At 40.7% G+C, this 22,477-nt stretch overlaps 1 protein-coding gene across 1 annotated transcript in view; it reads right to left on the minus strand.

The window, feature by feature from the left end:
• GNL1 (G protein nucleolar 1 (putative)) overlaps nt 1–19,311 on the minus strand; it is a 969,220-nt gene extending 949,909 nt beyond the window's left edge. The window contains exon 1 of the mRNA XM_044084464.1: nt 18,798–19,311. Coding sequence (XP_043940399.1) covers nt 18,798–18,870 — 73 coding nt within the window. The 5' untranslated portion in view covers nt 18,871–19,311. The remainder of the gene's footprint in view (nt 1–18,797) is intronic.
• Between the last annotated feature and the right edge of the window lie 3,166 nt (nt 19,312–22,477).

Genomic DNA, 22,477 nt, shown 5'->3' on the forward strand with positions numbered 1-22,477 from the left:
CCTAATTGTCCTATAATAATATTCTCAAACGTAAATCTGGGATGCATGCTATCTTGTGTCAATAAGCTATTTTTCCAACATTCCTTCCTGTAAATGGTAGACCCAAAACCCATATAATTTTGTATGACTATCACATCCAATAAGAAGTGATGGATTTTAAATAACCAACAAATTCTATCAGTTCTTCTAGGTGTCCCCTCAACAACAAAAAATGTCATCTGCAAAGCACTTGTAGAAATGTAGTTTATTGCTCTATTCATTATGTTGTTCTAATACATATTGTTTCTCCCAGTATGCTAATACTAGGTTAGCATATGTATTGGCACAAAGTGTGCCCATGGCTACCCCTTTTACCTGTCGATAGAAACTGCCTTGACAAGAGAAGACATTATAATCCAGAACTATATTTAAAAGTTCTGTAATAAGTCTGCTCTTCTCTGCATCAAACAATTGCAATTCACTAATTGCAATTCACTGATCAACCGTGATATGGCTGTTACACCACAATCGTTCTTATCACGGTGAACAAATTCCTCACATCCAATGTTGCCATAATATATGTAGTCTCCTTTAACCCTAACGCATTCATTTAATGCGGTTAGAAAATGCCCTGTATCTCTCAAAATTTGTGTTATATTCACTAATATTGGTCTCAGCATACACTCCACCCAAATGGAGATATTCTCTGTTGACCACCCCCCTCCCTGACACTATGGGCCTTAATGGGGGGGTTGTACAAATCCTTGTGTATTTTTGGCAAAGCTTTGAAAATGGGGATAACTGGGTGCTCTATCCACAGAAATTTTAATAGATCTTCGTCCTTAGAACCTAATGCTCTCAAATCTTCTAACCTATGTCTAAACTCTAATTATTAGAGTGTGAACACTGATGGGGGACATTTGTATAAAATGTAGAAGTATCAGATAACAATTCCATCAATTTATCATAATAAAATTCTTTATTCATAACAGACTATCACTCCCCCTTTATCGGCAGATTTGATGACTATTTGTGTATTCTCCTGTAATGCCGACATGGCCTGTTTCTAAGGCAGGGTCAGGTTATGAAAGTTCTTGGTATGTCTATTATTTAAGTGTTCCCTAATCACTTGTTCGCACACCCTTATGAATATATTCATATTTGAGTTAAATATTGGGGCAAAAGAACTGGGCTGTCTTAATGATCCATGTTGAGGCATCTGGTTATTACCTAATAAATCCTTTAACATCACATTCCTACCAAACATCATTAAATCTAAAATCACATCACTAAAATTGCTGTTGCAACTAGGAACAAAGGTCAAGCCCTTGTTCAACACAAACTTTTCAGCATCAGACAAAATATAATGTTACTGGTGTCACCAGTCATTGTGAGGTCCGCTGTTTTTCACCTCCCTCTGTTCATATTGTGGTCACCTCCAGTAGTTTTTCTTTTTTACCGGTGCTGGGAGGAATGGAAAAGGACGCTCATTCACCCCTTCTATCGATGAAGTTTTGGGTCAAGCTCACAAGTGTGTGGTATCCATTTCTAATGAGGAACTGTCCATTGCTCCTGTTCTAGTAATTACTGTAGGAGCCAAAACTGAATTAACAGTACTACAAACTTTATCTTCGCTTTTGCAAGGATCTATTGTGTTGTAACTAGTCCTTTCAACTTGGCCATCCGCTCTCCTTGGACTAATGATGCTTGACGTAGTCGTTCTCACCCCAACATCCTCCTGCTTGTCTTTTTTCACCGCAAGAAGTATCAATAACCAGGGAAATTGATTAACTTCAGCGGCATATGAATATGGAGTTTACAAAAGAGACATAGCAGGATGGATGAAGCATTCTGTAAGTTATCCATGTTAGATAACAAATTACAACAGATTAAGATGAAGAAACTCATAGATCATAAAAATTTCTTGAATGGTCAGATATTTGTTTGGCCTAAGGAGAACTATGTCAACATTGATGTAAAGACTATTGGTTCTATAGGAACGGCTAGCAGGTTTCCGCCCACACGGAAGTCCAGGCGCGAGAGCTCCACTGTTGTCAAGGAGCTAACCAATGGAAGGAAGTGTCCAGCAGTATAGGTGAACCAATCGGGTTTGATGGAAGACAAGCAGGAGGATGTTCGTGTGAGAACGACTATGTCGAGCGTAACTAGTCCAAGGAGAGCAGATGGCCAAGTCGAAGGGACTAGTTACAACACAACAGATCCTCGCAATAGTGAAGATAAAGTTTGTAGTACTGTTAATTCAGTTTTGGCTCCTGCAGTAATTACTAGACCAGGAGCAATTGACAGTTCCTTATTAGAAATGGATACCACACACTTGGGAGCTCGACCCAAAACTCCATCGATAGAAGGGGCGAATGAGCATCCTTTTCCATTCCTCCCAGCACGGTAAAAAAGAAAAATGACTGGAGGTGACCACAATATAAGAACAGAGGGAGGTAAAAAAAATGGAGGACCTCACAATGGCTGGTGACACCAATAACATTATATATAATTTGCTTGATTATATTTTGTCTGATGCTGAAAAGTTTGTTGAACAAGGGCTTGACCTTTGTTCCTAGCTGCAACAGCAATTTTAGTGATGTGATTTTAGATTTAATGATGTTTGGTAGGAATGTGATGTTAAAAGGATTTATTAGATAATAACCAGATGCCTCAACATGGATCATTAAGACAACCCACTTCCTTTGTCCCAGTATTTAACTCTACCATGAATACATTCATAAGGGTGTGCGAACAAGAGATTAGGGAACACCTAAATAATAGACATACCAAGAACTTTCATAACCTGACCCTGCCTTAGAAACAGGCCACATCAGCATTACAGCAGAATACACAAATAGTTATCAGATCTGCTGATAAGGGGGGAGTGACAGTTATTATGAATAAAGAATTTTATTATGATAAATTGATGGAATTATCTGATACTTTTACATTTATACAAATGTCCCCCATCAGTATTCACACTCTAATACTTATAGGTTAGAAGACTTGAGAGCATTAGGTTCTAAGGACAAAGATCTATTAAAATTTCTATGGATAGAGCACCCAGTTATCCCCATTTTCAAAGCTTTGCCAAAAATACACAAGGATTTGTACAACCCCCCATTAAGGCCCACAGTATCAGGGAGGGGGTGGTCTACAGAGAATATCTTCACTTGGGTGGAGTGTATGCTGAGACCAATATTAGTGAATATTAACACAAATTTTGAGAGATACAGGGCACTTTCTAACAGCATTAAATTAATGTGTTAGGGTTAAAGGAGACAGTACATATATTATGGTAACACTAGATGTGAGGAATTTGTTCACCGTGATAAGTAATGATTATGGTTTAAACAGCCATATCACGGTTGATCAGTGAATTGCAAATGTTTGATGCAGAGAACAGCAGACTTATTACAGAACTTTTAAAGACAGTTCTGGAATAGAATGTCTTCTCTTGTCAAGGCAGTTTCTATCGACAGGTAAAAGGGGTAGCCATGGGCATCCCTTGTGCCAATACATATGCTAACCTAGTATTAGCATACTGGGAGAAACAATATGTATTAGAACAACATCATGAATGGAGCAATAAACTGCATTTCTACAAGCACTTTGTAGATGACATTTTTTTTTGTTGTGGAGGGGAGACCTAGATGAACTGATGGAATTTATTGGTTATTTAGAATCCACCACTTCATTTTTGAGATTCTCCGTGAGACATTCTAGAAGCGAGTTAGACTTCTTGGATGTGAGAGTCATACAAAATCATATGGGCTTTGGGTCTACCCTTTACAGGAAGGAATGTTGGAAAAATAGCTTATTGACACAAGATAGCATGCATCCCAGATTTACATTTGACAATATTATTATAGGCCAATTAGGTAGAATTTCCAGGCTATGCATGGGTGATGACATGTTTGAAGTAGAGGTTAAGAGCTTAGAACATAACCTTGTGAATAGAGGGTACAACAGACGTAGAGTGAAAGAAGTTATTCAGGACAATACAGGACAAAGGACAGATGGACAGATAGAATGCATCCCTGTCTGGTTCAGAACAGTGGGAATGTGAACATTACCAGCAATACACAAGGGTATGGAGGCAAGATGAGGCTCATGCTCACTTACAGTAACAATATACATGGTGTTTGTGATATAGTGAGACGAAATTGGAAGATTTTGCTCTCGGATGAGAAATTAAAGAAGGTTGTAGGAGAGGAACCTTCTTTTGGATTCAGGAGGAACAAGAACCTTAAAGATTTGTTGTGTAATGAAGGAAAATGGAGCTTCAAATTACTCTGAGGAATAAAGGGACTAGACCCTACAGGTCTTGCAAAGCATGTGCACATATCAATCATGATATGACATTTATACATCCCAATACCATCAGTTCAATGCACAAGCTAACTGTAGGACTATGAATGTGATATATCTTGCCATGTGCAAGATGTGGCCAAGTTGTTATGCAGGGAAGACGAATTGTATGTTAAAGGATAGGATAGTGAACCACCTGCCTTCTATTAGGTTACATAATGAACACAATGAATCAGGATCTTAGCTTTAAGTTCAGTGTTACTCAGCATATATGAAAAGGTATTAGGGGTGGGGATTTAGTTAATGAAACTGAATATCAGGAATCAAGATGGATTATAGAACTCACAGCACACAGATCCCCGGGCCTTAATGATGTAGTTCCCCTTAAGCCAGCCTTAAAGAAAAGGCGGGTGAATTACTGATCCACGACTGGCTGCTGCTTTATATAAAAGCATTTCCTTTATCTGATGAAGGGCATCTGCCTGAAAGCGCTTATCACAGTTTGTACTGAAATATTATTTTATGCTTGTTCATTTTATTTTTTTGTTTTTGTTGCTTGGTTTTGCAAGCTTGAGTAAACTTTGGACTTTTATCCAGTGGTGGTTCTCGCCTCTGTTCATTGCCTAGCTCTTTACTTTGAAATCAGTGCAGTGTTAGACATTACTTCTAATACAGATGAACACAGCCTTGGGATTATGCTTTGAAGAGTTAGCCATCTTTAATTCATATGCAGGTTATTCTTCCAAATGATGCAGATAAGGTCGTTGCAAACCTGTTTATATTTCTCCTGAATGGACTGCAGAATTTGTTTTTTTTATAAGAACCATATCATTTTTCTCTAAAAATGTTTATCAGACAGCTTATTTTATTTTAAATAATATCTGTTAACCAGAGTACAGTGCTACTTCAGTTGGACCACTTGAATTTCTTTTCCTTCAAAAAATCAAAACAATGAATATAAAACAGAGATACACAATAATAAAAAAATGTATGTTTCAAAGAACTATAAAGAATGGCATGTAAGCATACAGTATGCAGACATTTAAGTATGACCATCACAGAGGGTTTACCACTGAAATGCCCACCATACTTATGTCCAACAGGTATTGTCTTATCCATGCACCGGCTGATATGGCTGTAAAAATCATGGGAAAAAATACAATGGCTTTACAGATAAGGTCGACAGGGAACAAAGCACTTTAGAAATTCTTAAGGTCCTCAGACAGGGATGTAAAAGCTGGCTTTGGAATAGTCCCTGAACATGAATTTGTAGACAGTTTGGTACTGATTTTGATGGAAATGGTGGCAGTCTGAAGGTCAGAGCGGTCAAGGAGGGAATAATAATAGTACATCTGCAAGCAAAGGCGGTATTGACAAGGACAAATATATTTCTTCTTCTTTAAGGAACTTGAAAATTTTGATCTAGGGAGTTGATATTAATTAAGTCTAAGAAATACTGGGCATACTTATTGCTAGTTGTGCAAATCTGTAAAAGAGGTTTGGGGTTTTGCATCACATGATTGTGGACTATTTATACAACTGGTTGAAGATTTTTAGACAATATGATGAAACTAATGGCAAAACTATTCCTTTTTTAATGTTCAGATTTACAATGGAATAAATGTTCATGTCCTTTGATACCGTTTTCTTCATTATACTTGAATTGTTCAGTCTGTGACTGACTGTGTGTGCTGAAGCCCATGTGCACTGTCTTGGCAGTTTGGTTACGTAAGACTCCTAACTGATGGTAGATAACTGAAGTTGCCTAGAATAAAGATACTGGGATTAACAGATTAAGAAATCTAGTTTGTCAAGGTATCAATTATGGCTCTCTGAGGACACTGAAGGGGGACCAAAACTTTATCAAACATGATAAAATGTCATGGAGCTTGAATATAGAATCCTGAAGTATTTGGCAACAGTAAATATTTCAGCAAACAAAAACATTGTTTCCTGCCACCTTCAGAAGGTCTCAAAGAATGATAGGTGCTGTACTTAAAGTGAGTGTTATCAGAACACTGAGACTCAGGTTTGTAACAACACACACACAATGCGCTCAAGCATTAGGAAGACCACCAAATCAGGCAATTTGTCTATCACTTCTCCCTGTGTGTACCATACTCTTTATTCTGTTAGCTCACAACCAACCTCATACAACAAAACATTTTCTTATTTCTTATGTGTAAACAATTTCCAGTATAAAGTTATCTATGATGCAACATGACAAGACCTTGATTTTGCATAAATATGTTGTTTAGTTTACTATTTTGTGTGCATTTCCTTTCCACCTCAGACTGAGTCTGAAACAGATCTCAGGTTCATATGTAGGTACTAGGCTATTAGCCCCAAGGCCTATATAAGCCTAGCCAAAAAGGTACCCTGGCTTTCGCCATCTAAGAAAATTATTTTCCTGTGCCCCTGTCGAGCAGAGCCACAGAAGTGAACCCTGGGGTGAATTTCCTATTTCCCATCCAATCATCAAGATTTTTCTTGAAGAGTGCTAATGAGGAGCTCTGTTTGACATAGACAGGTAGTTTGTTCCAGAGTATGGGAAGTCTCTGGGAAAGGAATCTATCCCTCCAGCATGTTCTCTTTATTGTGGTGACAAGGTTAAGTCCCTAGAGAGAGTGTTGGTCGGTGGGATTGGGATTTCTTTAAATGGAGTTTGTCCAACAGCTCTGGGTTTGACATAGCTTTGTAAATTAGGCAGAGATCGCCTCTGAGTAGGCGATATGCCACGGAGTAAAGCTGGAGTTTTTTGAGACGGTCTGTGTAGGGCATCTGTCTGAGGCCAGTAATCCTCTTTGTGAGGCATTTCTGTGGCCTTTCCAGTTGTTGTAGATGTCTTGTGAGGTATATACCGAAAGGGGCATTGTACTCTATAATGGGTCTAATGAGTGATGAGTAGAGGGGAACAATGACCTCTTTTTTTCTGGATGAGAAACCTTTTGTGATGAGGTGAACCACGTAGAAGGATTTCCTGACCACTGTGGCAATGTGATTATCAAAAGGACAGATTACTGTCCACCTGTGTCCCAAGGTCTCTTATCACACTTTCGGTGTTAAGTAGACTACCACTTGTGGTAGTTCATGGATACAGAGTTTTTACCAAAGGGGATGACAACACACTTTTTGGCATCGAGCTTCAGGCCATGGCTTTGACACCAGGCATCTGTCTCAGTGAGGCCCTTTCATAGTATGTCAACATCATTAGGAGTTTCGATTATGGCTGCTAGTTTGCAGTCATCTGCAAACTTTGTTAGCCAACGACCGTCTGTGTTAGCCTGTACTTCAGAGAAGTAGATACCAAACAGGAGAGGACCCAGGACTGAACCCTGTGGTACTCCATTTGTCACTGGTCTGAAGTCGGATATGGAGTCTGCTACTTTCACAGTGTGGGTTCTGTCCATGAGTCAGATGGCAACCCATCTTGTGACATAGGGATTTATACCTAGTTTAGTGAGCTTATCTATAATTCTAGAGTGGGGGATGGTGTCGAAAGCCTTGGCGAGATCTAGATAAGCTGTGTGAACCACCTTACCCTCATCTATGGCTTTGGTAACTGCTTCAAAGAAGTCAATCAGGTTTAGGAGACATGATCTGCATTTTACAAACCCGAACTGGGTAGGGTCCAGAGTTTGGAGATTACCAATGTCTTTGTTTACGAGTTCCATGATGATACGTTCCATGGCCTTGCAGACCAGGCTCATCAGGCTAATGGGGCAGTAGTTGCCTGGGTCCGTCGTGGCTCCCCTTTGTGGAGTGGGATAACCATCGAGGTGCACCATTCAGTGGGCACAAAGCCTGAGGTGAGACTATGATTGAACATGGTACTTAGGTAGGGTGCCAGTTCATTCTGTAGTTCATGTAGAATGCAGCCTGGGATATAGTCAGGTCCCATGGATGCTGTGTTCTTGGCTTTGGAGAGTGTTTTTTTTTTTTTTACCTGTGTAGCCGTGACAAGAACTTTGCATTCTTCCGGTATAGAGATGGGCCCTCTAGGGGGTGAGAGGGGGGTAAAGTTAGCACTGAACCTATCTGCCAGGATGTTGGCAATATCAGTTGGTTCTGTATATTTAGTGCCATTGTGCTGTAACTCAGAGCAGATCTGAGTGTTGCCATTGAGATTCTTGACATAGTTATAGAATGCTTTGTGGATGTCTTTAGAGTCAGTGGCAATTTTGTTTTCGTAACTAGCTTTGGAGGATTTTATGAGGGATCTCAGCTTCTTACTGAGGTTGACCAGGGAGTTCCTCCAGTCATGGGATTTTACTCTTTTTTGCAACAGTTTCTTTCTTCTGTTGTAGAGTTTGTTTATGGCAAAGGACCACCAGATTGGCTTCCTTTTTTTGGAGGATAGCATATTGGCTCTATTAGGGATAGCATGATCCATGCACTCGTGTAAGTGCTTATAAAGTGCATTTGTGTAGGATTCAGCAGTCGTACCTCTATTGTCCGTCTGCATGGGGGTCATAAAGTTTGCCACTTCTGTCTTAAGAAATGTGAAGTTGGCTTTGGAGAAGTTTTTTTTATGGTGGCTTCCCTAACTGGGGGTGGAATGTGGATGTCTAGGGTGATTAGCTTGTGGTCGGATCTGACCAACGAGGAATTTACCTCTGATGTAGAACACCAGTTGCCCATCTTGGTATTGACCAGGTCTAGGATATTGCTGCCCCTGGTGGGGGTGTGAATAAGTTGATCCAAGGTGTTTGAAATTATGAATTCCAGAAAACGTTGAGCAAAAGAGTTGTTACATGAGTAGTTTTCCCAGTTAATGGTGGGGTAGTTGAAATCGCCCATTATTAGGGTGTTGGATTGTACCCGAACACTTTCCAGTGTATCAAGAAATGAGGAGTGGGAATCCTGGGGCATGGTGGGGGGTCTGTAGCAAGCTACAATTTGGACTGCGGTCTTGCCCAGAGTTAGTTGCACCTGGATAATCTCGGATGCATTATGCTGCGCAACTAGCCTGGAGGTGTGGATATCCTTAATGAATATGGAAAGACCGCCTCCACCTTTAGTGCTTCATTCTGGGTTAGTTAGCCGAAAGGTGTGGTATGAATTATAGCCTGGAAAACGCAGGGGTGTTCTCTAGAGCTTTGAACCAGGTCTCTGTCACTGCACAGATGTCGCTGTTCTCCATTTTAAGGAGTGCCTCGAGTGAGTGCATTTTGAGGTTTAGACTTCTAGCACAGAGTAGCATTACCCTCAAATTTTGCTTGCTTGTACCTGTTACGGTGGTGAATTTGTCATTTGAACCTTGCCTAAAAAAGGCACTATAGGGGTGGCAAGAGCCTTTGCCAGTATCCGGAATCCCAAGGGCGACAGGTGCAGGCCATCTCTGAAAAAGCATCATGGTCTGTCGATCATGTCGTCCCAGGCAGACAGCAACTGGATCCCCTTAGAATGACACCAGAAGCTGAGCCAATTGTTGAAGTCAATAATTTTGTCTTTGTACTGTAGTATCATTCTGGGTGATAGCAGAATGCTACTCAGGGCTAGGGTCATACCTGCCTGGGCTACAAGATCGGAGAGCTCCTCCATGTCTCTTTTCATGTAGTCCAGGGAGGTACGTCTCGGGTCATTCACACCAACATGGACAATGACAGTGTCATATTTGTACTTGTTGTGGAGTGACCCGAGTGCGTGCGTGATGTGGCAGATCCTGGCACCTGACAGGCAGCTGACAGTAACTTTCTCCTTGTTTAGCCGGGTGAGTGGAACATCAGTGTGCCTGACTATAGAGTCACTTATGACTAGAGTGTTGGGTACGTTGTTATGCCTTTATGGGCTGTGGTTGAGTGGCACACTGAGTTTGTGGGCTATGTGTCATTTGGGTTGCATTTCTGCTCTGCAGGTCCCTGATGCTTGGGCAGGTTTTTTATTGAGAGCCTCCGCGAATGTAGGTGTGTGTTTTGTGTTTCTGTGTGTGTGTTTTGGTGGTGTAGGTTTTGAGGGACTATGTGATGAGTTCGGTGTGGTGCAAGTGTTTACCTTCTCCTCTTGACTGTCTAGTCCAGTCTTGGGTGAAGAGAGCTTTGCTTCCAGTTTGGCTATATACAAGTGCATCTCTCACAGGTTGTAGTGTCGGATTGTAGGAGGAGAGGGTTGTCTGTGTACATGAGGCAATTGCTGCATTGCCCCAAGATGCCCAGATTCATCAGGTAGACAGGAGAAATCACCGGGAGCTGACCCTTAATAAATAAGCACCTATCCAGGCATGTCTAAGTACTAAAAACTGCTTTCCTCTAGACAAGTGAGGAAAGTTGAGTGCTGTAGTAATTTGCCGCTTATGTAGTGCTTACAATGAGTTCTGAATAAGTGCTGAGTTCCAAGAAACAGATTTGAGTGCTGAAACTAGAAAACTGGCTAGTTCTAAGAAACAAAATTAAGCTAGAAGGCTTCCCTCCAACACAAAAAGGCTTGGGGGGTCAGAAGCCTAGAAACAGTCTAGATCACTTACAGGAAAGGCAGGAAACAAGCTTAAATTTTTTTTTTCTTTCCCAGATGCTCTCTTTGTACACAGTAGGAGTGCCTGAAATCAGAATATGATCTCACTGCACTCAGTTGAGTGAGCAAATGAGATGGGCCTAGAAGGAGTATCCAAACACAAATTTACAAGAGAAGCGGGCAGTTTCAAAACCACCAAGATTTACACCAAAACAAAACCAGGGAGGGTGGGTGGGGAACTAACTGAAAAAACAGAGTCAAAACTTCCACTTCAGTTAATATTCAATGCAACACAAATATAAATCAATTAAAATGCTGTATTATTTGAAAAAAGTGCAGATAAAAGGTACTTAAATTCTCTTATATGTCCAGTTGAATACAGCTAGATCTTAGCTGGCCAAAGCTCAGATTTTAAGCCGCAAACACCTTAACCATTAGGCCACCCTTCCAACCCCAGTCTCTAAGGATCAGTGCTCTACCTCAGTTAACAAATTTAAGCAACATAAAATATACCTTGATGGCAGCTTGCACGCCTGGTCACCTTGCAAGTTCAAATATAGAAACATGACTGTCAGCAGGCAAAGGGGAGATGCTATTTATTTACATTTGTTGACCGGGAGTGTCCGACTGGATGTAGGTCCATTTTCAGTGGAGGCCCGGGGAGAAAATCTTCACAGTTAAAATATACAGACAGCAGTTACATTGGATTTACATAGCAATTAACTGGTTGGGAGGGTGGCCTAATGGTTAAGGTGTTTGCCTTACAAACACAAGGTGCAGGGTTTGAGTCTCACAAGGAATAATTGGCTAAGCTTAAAATGGCTCGTAAGGGCAATTAGCTTAGTATGAACCTATCAATCAATCAAATAATTTCAAACATAGTTACAGATGAAGAATATTGTACATCAGTAGACAACTAGAATCGTTATCATCTGCGAAGTACATAACAGACATTAACAATTGTTACAAGAAGTTGCTGCTGTATAATAAGTAGTAGGCTTATGAGCATCTGAGCTTGCTATAATCAAGGTAGTTAGTGGGGTGGAAAGAAAAGTAGTGGGTGGGTGATATTAGAGTGGAAGTTGCAAGGGCATAGCCAGCTTGTTTTTAGGTGTGCTTTTAGTAAAGTTTTGAAGTGGGTGAATGATGGTATGGAGGTAATTGTGGGTGGGAGGGAATTCCATAATTTGGCTATGGTGCAAGAGAATAGTGCTTCACCAGCAGAGTTATTGCCTTTAGTGAAATGTTAGTCTGACCCGGGCTTCCAACAGTAAAACAGGCTCTACCAAGCTAGACCTCCAAATAAACAAAAATAATAGACACAGTAAGGCCAGGGGTAATGGAAATTATTTTGTTTTTTTATTTCTATTCCCTCTTATTCTTGTTCACCTTGAGTGGTATTTTCATAGCTTAGGAATGTGTGGTTTTGGTTTTTTGACTATAAAAACACAATGTCTTTTGAAGTATAGTGGAGCTCCAGACTTGCAGTCTTCTCTTGTTAATATAACAAAAACATATATGAAAAACCATGAACTGTCTTTTGAGATATAACTGCTAAAATTGCTGACAAACGTAATGGCTTGCATACTGCTAAACCACATAAGGATGGATTCAAAAAACGTCAAGGGAAGGAAGCAGAACTAGATGTGTATTGGCAAATGCAACTGTTGCAGAACTGGCATGATTAAGCTTTTTTCCCGAGAAAACATTGTTATGACAATTAAACTGTTCTTTTTCCAGGCCAGCAACAGGGAAATAACGTCATGTATATACAACTGTGTGCCAAGCTATCTTGTCTTGTTTGTGTATGCCCATCTGTGAGTACTACTTATTAATTTACCTACCTTAAAATAGTCTGGGATAGTATTTCTGCATTAAACTATATCCAAAGATGTTAAGCATCGAGAGCTTATTTTTTTCTTTATGCTCCCTATTTTTATTCCCTTTTATTTTATATTTTGTTTACCTTAAGCTCATCACCCTTGATATCCACATCCCGCCCCCACCCCCCATTAAGGTAACCACAGTAAAAAATTTCTCCAAAGCCAACTTCATGCTTCTTAAGACAGAAGTGGTGAACTTCATGACACCCATGTAGATGGACAATACAGTTACAACTGCTGAATCCTACACAAATGCACTCTATAAGCACTTACACGAGTGCATGGATCGTGCTATCCCAAACAGAACAAAGATGCTAGCCTCCAAAAAAAAGGAAGCCAATCTGGTGGTCCCCTGCCATAAACAAACTGTACAACAGAAGGAAGAAACTGTTGCAAAAGAGAGTAAAATCCCATGAGTGGAGGAGCTCCCTGGTCAGCCTCAGTAAGAAGCTGAGATCCCTTATAAGATCCTCCAAAGCTAGCTACAAAAACAAAAATTGCCACTAAATCCATTGCCACTAAATCCAAGTCAACCACAAAGCATTCTATAGCTATGTCAAGAATCTAGATGGCAACACTCAGACCTGCTCTGAGTTACAGCACAAAGGCACGAAAATTACAGAACCAACTGATATTGCCAACATCCTGGCAGATCGGTTCAGTGCTAACTCTACCCCCCTCTCACCCCTTAAAGGGCCCAAATCTATACAGGAAGAATGAAGAGTCCCTGTAATCACAACTACGCAGGTAAAAGCTGCACTCTCTAAAGACAAGAACACAGCATCCATAGGACCGGACAACATCCAAGGCTGCGTTTTACACAAACTTCAGAATGAACTGCCTCCCCACTTAAGTACCATGTTCAATAATAGCCTCGCATCAGGCTTTGTGCCCACTGAATGGCGCACAGCAACAGTTGTCCCACTCCACAAAGGGGGAGCCACCAGTGATCCTGGGAACTATCGACCTATTAGCCTGACAAGCCTGGTCTGCAAGGCCATGGAACGTATCATCATGGAACTCCTAAACAGACATCGGTAACCTCCAAACTCTGGATCCCACCCAGTTCGGGTTTGCGAAAGGCAGATCATGCCTCCTGAACCTGATCGACCTCTCTGAGGCAGTCACCAAAGCCGTGGATGAGGTAAGGTGGTTCACACAGCCTATCTTGACCTCGCCAAGGCTTTCGACACCATCCCCCATTCTGGAATTATAGCTAAACTCACTAAACTAGGTATAAATCCCTAAGTCACAAGATGGGTTGCCAACTGGCTCACTGACAGAACCCACACTGTAAAAATTGAAGATTCCAAATCTGACCTCAAAGCAGTGACAAGTGGAGTACCACAGGGTTCCGTCCTGAGACCTCTCCTGTTTGGTAACTACTTCCCTGAAGTACAGGCTAACACAGAAGGCCTCTGGCTAAGGAAGTTCGCAGATGACTGCAAACTAAGAGCCATGGTCAAGTCCCCAAATGATGTGAACATCCTACAGAAGGGCCTCACTGAGACAGATGCCTGGTGTCAGAGCCATGGCCTCAAGCTCAATGCCAAAAAGTGCAGTGTCATCCCCTTTGGTAAAAAAAACTCTGTACTCATGAACTACCACATAGGCAGCAATCTACTTAACACCGAATGCGTGATAAGAGACCTTGAGACCCAGGTGGACAGTAGTCTCGCCTTTGATAGTCACATTGCCACAGTAGTCAGGAAGTTCTTCTACGTGGCACACCTCATCACAAAAGGTTTCTCATTCAGAAAAAAAAAAAAAGAGGTCATTGTTCCCCTCTACTCATCACTTATTAGACCCATTATAGAGTACAATGCACCCCTTTTGTTATGTACCACACAAGACATCTACAACAACTGGAAAGGCCACAGAAATACCTCACAAAGAGGATTACTGGCCTCAAACAGAAGCCCTACGCAGACCACCTCAAAAAAATCCAGCTTTACTCCGTAGCATATCGCCTACTCAGAGGTGATCTCTGCCTATCATATAAAGCTAGGTCAAACCCAGAGCTGTTGGACATGCTACACCTAAAGAAATCCCAATCCCTCCGAGCTACATGCTCTAGGGACCCAAACCTTGTCACCACAATAAACAGGACATGCTGGACGGATAGATTCCTGTCCAAGAGACTTCCTATACTCTGGAACAAGCTACCCATCTATGTCAAGCAAAGTTCTTCATTAGCACTCTTCAAGAAAAAACTTGAGTGGATGGGAAATGGGAAATACACCCCGGGGATCACTTCTGTGTCTCTGCTGGACAGTGGCACAGGAAAATAACTTTCTTGGGTGGCGTAAGCTATGGTACCTTGCTGGCTAGGCTTACGTAGGCCCTTGGGCTGATAGCCTAGTACCTACCTACCTATGAACCTACCTGTGTGTGCTAATCTACCTATATTCTAATGTGTCTTCGGTCTATGAACCTACCTGTGTGTGCTAATCTACCTATATTCTAATGTGTCTTCTGTCTACTTTTTATTTAAGTAAAGTTCAGTTATTAACCTTTAAGCTATTGTGGCACTCATTTATTACATTACACTGCTATGTAATTGAGAAGATAATTAACATTAACACTGTTGGTTAATAAGCTGTGTGTTACACGTCTCCCATGAGGCCACTTAGGACTACCACTAATAGAGAGATATTAATTTTTTTTTTTTATTTAGCTTGATGATTAAGAGCCATGTAATTGGCCGCCGTGGGTGGTGCAGCAGTATTATCGCACAATTCACAGCAAGAGGTTCTCGATTCTTCTGCCTGTGGCCTTGGTCTGTCTGAGTCTGCATATCCTCCTCCTGGTTGGGGTTTCCTCTGATTCTCCTCCTCTGGATTCTCCCCCAAAAACAACAAAAGAAAGATTTGGGAACTCTGAAATGGTGTGTGGTGTGAGTGTGTGTGTGTGTGCCGGAAGGTTGTGCCAGGGCCGGGCTGGCAACCACTGTACCGCAAAACCCACTGATATGATCTGGCCAGATGATCCGCTGTGGTGAAGAAAAAAAGAAAAAAAAAAAAGAAGAAGAAGAGCGAAGAAGCAGTAGCAGGCAGTCCTGGCCCTGGCCCTAAACTCAGAGTGGTACTACTATACCTAGAAAGAAAGCTAAGAAATAAGAATTCTACCAGCCATCCCTTGGAATTGTGCACACGCGTATGTGTGCGCCTGTCTGTCTAAATATTAACTTCTGTGAAAGGCAACTGTGGCTAAGGGGCATTGGAAGACACTGGTTGACAGTGAAAGTGGTGAAACAGGGCCTAGGGTGCTTGCCAAAGACTCAGCTCTGTAAGCAGCTTGTGTGCAGTCAAGTCTGGTGTGAAGGTTGGAAGCCCATATGAAGGACAGCACTGCCTATTTCCTTTATGCTCTTGCAGCCATGTTGTAATTTTAGAATTTACTACTGAAACAGACTTGTGTACACATTCTTGCTACTGGCTTGCAATGGTGGGATTAAAACCCATTTGCAGGCATTTGGGAAACATAAGACTGCTTATTTATTTTAACTGTAATGGTAACTACTGAAATAAAAAAAAAAAAAACACACTTAAAAATGGTACAAAAATTTAACAGTTACGGCTGAAGGCACAAGGCATACAAGGGAATGGGGTTTCAAATATCTATAAAAGTGAGCCTCCCCTCAAACTTTTCTGGTTGTAAGCTGGTAGAAGGAGTTGGCCCATCAATGCTACAAAATGGAAGTCAAAACAGTGCTGTCTTCCAATGGCATAAACCACTTGTTACTAACTGAACAGGCATGAATGGAGTGATACTACAATACAATATCAACCAATAAGGGCTGCAGGGCTCAGCATTAACTATGCTGTGTTCAATTTTCACATTAATTGGATTGCAAAGTACCACACCTTCCACATACCCAAATTCAGCTCCATTTAAAGAAAAGGTTAATGAAATGAAAAATGTTTAGAAACAACCTATCCAAAATAAAATCAAAGTGCTACTGTACTGTATTTCAGGTAAATACTAGCTTCTGGTAAGAGGTGCATGTACTTCTTAACTTATTTAAACTTAAAACAACTCCCTTATAAAATAGCATACCTTGTTTATTTTTTAAGGAAGAATGAGGAGTAGAAGGCCTCCATTTACAACAATGTAACAGTGGTCACTTTCCCAAAGATTTGCATATACCTGTCAGTGCATCAGAACTGCAAGGTAGACTCAAAAAGATTAGCTGTCGACCTAATCATGAATGGTTTAGACCATTGTCTTCTCTACATAAATGTTGTTATGCAAGTCAGTGACCTCCTGCTCACTGACTCTGCAACAGCCATCAATGACTTACAAAGTGAGCTGCAGAAGGGCTTCATCTACTACCCCCAACTATTAATAACTGACAATATGAACATAACACTATAAATACTGAACAAATATCCTAAAGGCATGATATTAGATCCTGCCTTATTCTCCACATAAACGGAAAAAAGTAGTTAGTAAGACATTAACCCAGCTAAAACTTAGCTACAAAGTCTCCCACCTTCAGTCCCTAATAGCACAGACTGGACCAGCAAAAAACATTCTCATCCTCAAACTTGAATATGGTCTACATGTGCTAATCCTCCATTCCAGCTCCAATAATCATATACTGCAAGTCACTTAAAATAAAACATGTGGATTTGCACTGCTAGCAGAGTTAAACAATTATCCTAGTGTCATCATTTTAAAAGGTTTTAGTCGGTTATTAACTAAAAGCAGAAAAATACTGCTTCCAAGTACTGCTCCATACAAAACCACTGTACTGGATTAATGGCCTCAAAAAAAAACTATGCCGTCCACAAGGGGCCAAACATATAACCTTAGCGACAGCCATGATGACACTATTTATCTAATGAGATCCAGGTCCAAATCAAATAAAGAAGAAAATTCATTTTCCAGGCTGGTGCCAGCAATAAGGAACCATCTCCCCTCTGAAATACGAAAATAACAAATACTAAGCAGCTTCAGCTCTAAACTGAAAGAGTATCTTCTGAAGGAAGCCAAATGTGTCTGTTACAGGGACCACAGGTAAAGGGACATTCACAGATTACTTGCTCTTGACAACTATTCAAAATTAAAAGAAAATATTCTGCTTGAATATATATAACTGCTCAACTACATTACTGAATTTTATATGAAATCCATTTAGCTTTTTACATGGTTGAGTTGGTCTTGCACCTTTTCTGTAAATCTACAGATTGAATGGATGAGAGAATATATATAACTGCTCAACTACATTACTGAATTTTATATGAAATCCATTTAGCTTTTTACATGGTTGAGTTGGTCTTGCACCTTTTCTGTAAATCTACAGATTGTCCTTCAATGGATGAGATCATGTACAAGTCTTTTATCTTTTGTTGTTGCTTTGCTTGTTGTCTAAGCTCCACTGGAGCACAGCTCATGACTGAAAAAGATCAACTGACCATAACACTCGCCTGTTTATCAGACGATAAATTATAAAAATAAACAAATGAATCTATCTGGAACTGCCGGACTCTGCAACATATGTACAAAGTCCACTTTCTTCATATTTTTAGATACAAAATGAACCCACTTGCCCAACTTACTACTTATAGGGATGCACCAGCTGATTAAAGAGACTAAGCCGGCATACCACAGTAGCCCATCTCAATCAAAGCTACACTGCTAAATAATAAAAACAATACAATTCTTTATAATCTTCATATTGCAACATCAATCCATATTTTATCATGCCCTATGTGCAGAGAACTACTACTTCCATCTATCTTGCACCACACTGAGATGATGCCACCAATAACACAATGAAATGATTTTTCACTGCTAAAAGGGCAGTGCCACATCCCTTACTAATGGCAAAGGAGCCAATAACACTACTCAGTGGTCACCTCAGACACACCCTAACTACTTCTATCATACTAGATAAACATTAATCATAAATCAAAGATGATTAATATAAGAAGTGGACAGCCACTCCCCAATCGTGCTAACACTGTTCCAAGTCCAAAAACATTCTCAAATACTACTTCTAATTGACCAGATTTGCCTACTGCATGAGCTTATGGCAATATACCATCACAGCCAACAGCAAGTGAATGATTAAAATACCCATCAAACTACAGTGGTCAGTCAGTGACTGTGGTTGGAAGCCTAAGAACAATCTAATTTCCACTTAACCATGATATGAAGTCTCACCTCTTTTGCGCTCCCTTTTTTCCTGCAGCTGTTTCTTTTTTTGCTTGACACTGAATGGCTTCTTCCTCGGCATGACAACTTACTACTGACAGAGTTGCCTAGTCTGCTGCTGCACGGGACAAGACTACCAATGTTAGTCTCCTTCTTCAATTTATACGGATACCGTATTACTCAAAACAGTAAAATGTTTTGTAAGAAAATGCACTGGAAGTCCTTAACTGAATGATCCTCTCACATAGAGTCTTCTTCCCAGTAATGAAATGCACAAGGAATTCAAAACATGCAAACTGCACTCAACACACGAAATGTATAGAAGCTGCCATCTTTACTGCGGGAAGCAACTTCACCCCTGGCCCATTTCACAACTACATAGGGAGTGTTAAAAGTAACCCAGTTTTACCGACACCTTCCGAGTTCTAGCTTAAACGATATCAAAATGACCCCGTAAATAAAAAACAGCCTAAATCGTTTACATGGTTCAAGCTATTTTTCAAGATTGAAAACACAGTATTTAAAAGATAAAAAAGTGAATTTCCCTCCCTATTTTTTACTTGGTAGAACCCCCTCCAAGTTAACCAGTAGGACAGTACCGAAAGTACAATAGCATTTGCTTTTGACGTCTTCATTTCACTGGTCGGTCGTAGTACGTGGAAGATAGTGATTTCTACACTTATGAATATGCTGTGAATTGCTCTAAATTCAGATGTACAACGTAATTCACTTAGACCGTGCAGGCAACCGTCCGTACCTACTTTTTGAGTTATAGGGTGGAAACAACTTTTGTGCACTACTGTTTAAAATGTTTGGTTGTCTGTAGTACACATACGTGGTGAATTTAAATTTTATAGATCGCAGGCTGATGAAATTCCCTTACGTTGAAATACAGAATCCTTTGAAATTAGGAAAAGTAAATCCCTCTCACATTAATAGAACTAAAATGGTTGCGTATATCCAAGGGCGAAAATGTTCACTCATAGCCCCCAACTGCCCAGATTTTCGCAGATTGCAAATTTTTGACTCATATTTTTGGTATGTGCCATACAAAATGTATTTCTAGCAAATCACTGAGGACTAAATTCAGAAAATCATGATACACACGAGTTTCAGACTTCATTCCTTTTGCCCGCGTTAATACAAAACCCTTTGTTTTATCAGATTTTGAAGTTTGTAAGAGGAACATTTAAAAAAATGTCCTTATTTTGGGACCTTTGTACCCCATTAGTTCTGGCTTTGTCCATATTTCTTGCTCTAAGGGGTTGAGAGAGAGGTATGCTAAAAATTTCATCAACATCTTCTTTCGGCTGTTCTCATTAGGGGTCGCCACAGTGGATCACCTGTTTCCATTTCTGCCTGTCCTCTGCATCTTGCTCTGTCACATCAACCACCTGCATGTCCTCTCTCACCACATCCATAAACCTTATCTTAGGCCTTCCTGTTACTTGGTAGCTTCATCCTTAGCATCTTTTTCCCAATATACTCAGCATCCCTCCTCAGCACATGTCCAAACCAACATAATCTTGCCTCTCTGGCGTTGTCTCCAAACCTTCCAACCTGGGCTGACCCTCTAATATACTTATTCCTAATCCTGTCCACCCTCGTCACACCCAGTGCAAATCTTAACATCTTTAACTCTGCCACATCCAGCTCAAACTCCTGCCTTTTTGTCAATGCCACTGTCTCCAACCCATACAACATAGCTCGTCTCACTACCCTCTTGTAGACCTTCCCTTTCACTCTTACAGGTACTCGTCTGTCACAAATCACTCCTGACACTTTTCTCCACCCACTCCATCCTGCCTGTACTCTCTTCTTCACCTCTCTTCCACACTCACCGTTACTCTGAATTATTGACCCCAAGTATTTAAACTCATCCACCTTCGCCACCTCTACTCCTTGCATCCTCACCATTCCTCTATCCTCCCTCTCATTCACACACATATATTCCGTCTTAGTCCTGCTGACCTTCATTCCTCTTCTCTCTAGATAATATCTCCATCTCTCCAGGGTCTACTCCACCTGTTCCCTACTCTCACTACAGTCATATTTATTTGCTACTCTTGAATTAATCTGTGCACAGCTACAAGAGAAGTTTTGTATAGCTCTCTGTTGACTCTAATTTTTATGGCTGATCCCGACTCTAGCTTTCTCATTCAAAATTTTTAGATGTAGCTCCTGAAATCTGTGATGTTCTGAGATAAGGTGGTGGTTTACAGATAATAAGTAATGGTAATCGTTAAAGTTAGTTAAATGGAGAGTGATGAAGTTGTATTGTTGGGAAGTGAGGAGTAAAGTAATGCATATTAGCAAGTGGCTGTAAAGCAGTTACATTTGTTTTCATTAAGTAAGTGAGGAAAGAGTGACTTGAAAGATATAGGATTATCTGCCCACATAATGTCTTTGATACAGCATTCCATCAGTCAGGAGCAAGTTTGAAAAAGGGTCTTTCACAGGCAAATATGAAAGTTCATGAAGAAGTGAATTTGAATTGCACAGGGAGTAGTGGATGTTGTTTTTGATCTGTATTTTACTGAGCAGAGGATGGCAGCATCTTTTGTTAAGTTTGTAAGTAAGCATTGACCAGGAGTGTGACCCTGTCAGCTACTCAGGGGCAGCCTTTGGTTAACTGGTGCTCTAGGCAAAAGGGCCCACACAAACACACACCGCCTGGTACCCCCATCCTGGACTACCCACACCATCCAGAATACTTTTTTTCTTTATTTTCAGGTTTTCCTATATTCATTCAACACATTGTAAAGAAACCATTTCTTTACTACAGAAAATAAATAAATAATCCAATAAATACAGGAAAAGCGCCCCTGTTAATTGGCCTATGTCTAAGGCCAGCTATACAGCGCTAGTAGCCAGTTTACTAAGAGTGAGGCAGTGATATTCATAGGTTGGTACTAGGCTATTGGCCCTAGGGACTATACAAGCCTAGCCATAACAATTTCCTGGCTATTTCTTCCCACAGTATTTACTTCCCTGGACCCCTGTCTAGCAGAGCGACTGACGTGATCCCCGGGGTGAATTTCCTATCTCCCAAAATCTAATGGAGAGGTGTATGAATCTCTGCAAGGATTTTCAGCCTTTTGGAGCAGGTGGTATTGTTGGAGGAGCCCAGGACAATGATAGGCAGTCCACATTCAATTTGCTGAAGGAGTATGTTAATGGCTATGGCATGTCAAGCCATAACTTTGTTGGTTTGAGATTCAACATGTTTATGAAAGGAGACTTGGTTGAATAGGAGTCCTAAGCATCTTTGTTCAGTGACACTAAAACAAGGGAGAGGGGATATCAGCGGGATCTGTGATGATAAAATCTTGAGCTTGCTTGAGTTTTGGTGTGTACTATACATAACCAAAGAACTTTTGTGAGTATTGACAATCAAGTTATCTTTCTGAATCCAGTTCTAGATAGAAATAGTCAGTCTGAAGTTTCTTTATAAAGAACAATACTGTCATCATAGTGCAGGCAGTTGGTATGTAAGAGACTAAAGGAAGATCATTTAGGATGAGTGAAAACAGTGGAGGGATCAGAGCAAAGGCTTGTGGAACACCCATATTAGATATTCCTGTAACAGCATCTCATCAACCTCCCTCTTCCCATTTTCCACATGGGGTGAGGGTGTCGTGTCAACTGTCACTATCTCTATCGATTGAATACCACTCTCCTACCCTCTT

Source organism: Protopterus annectens, chromosome 9.part0 (assembly GCF_019279795.1).
Source record: "Protopterus annectens isolate FY-2018-M chromosome 9.part0, PAN1.0, whole genome shotgun sequence".
Classification (NCBI taxonomy): domain Eukaryota; kingdom Metazoa; phylum Chordata; order Ceratodontiformes; family Protopteridae; genus Protopterus; species Protopterus annectens.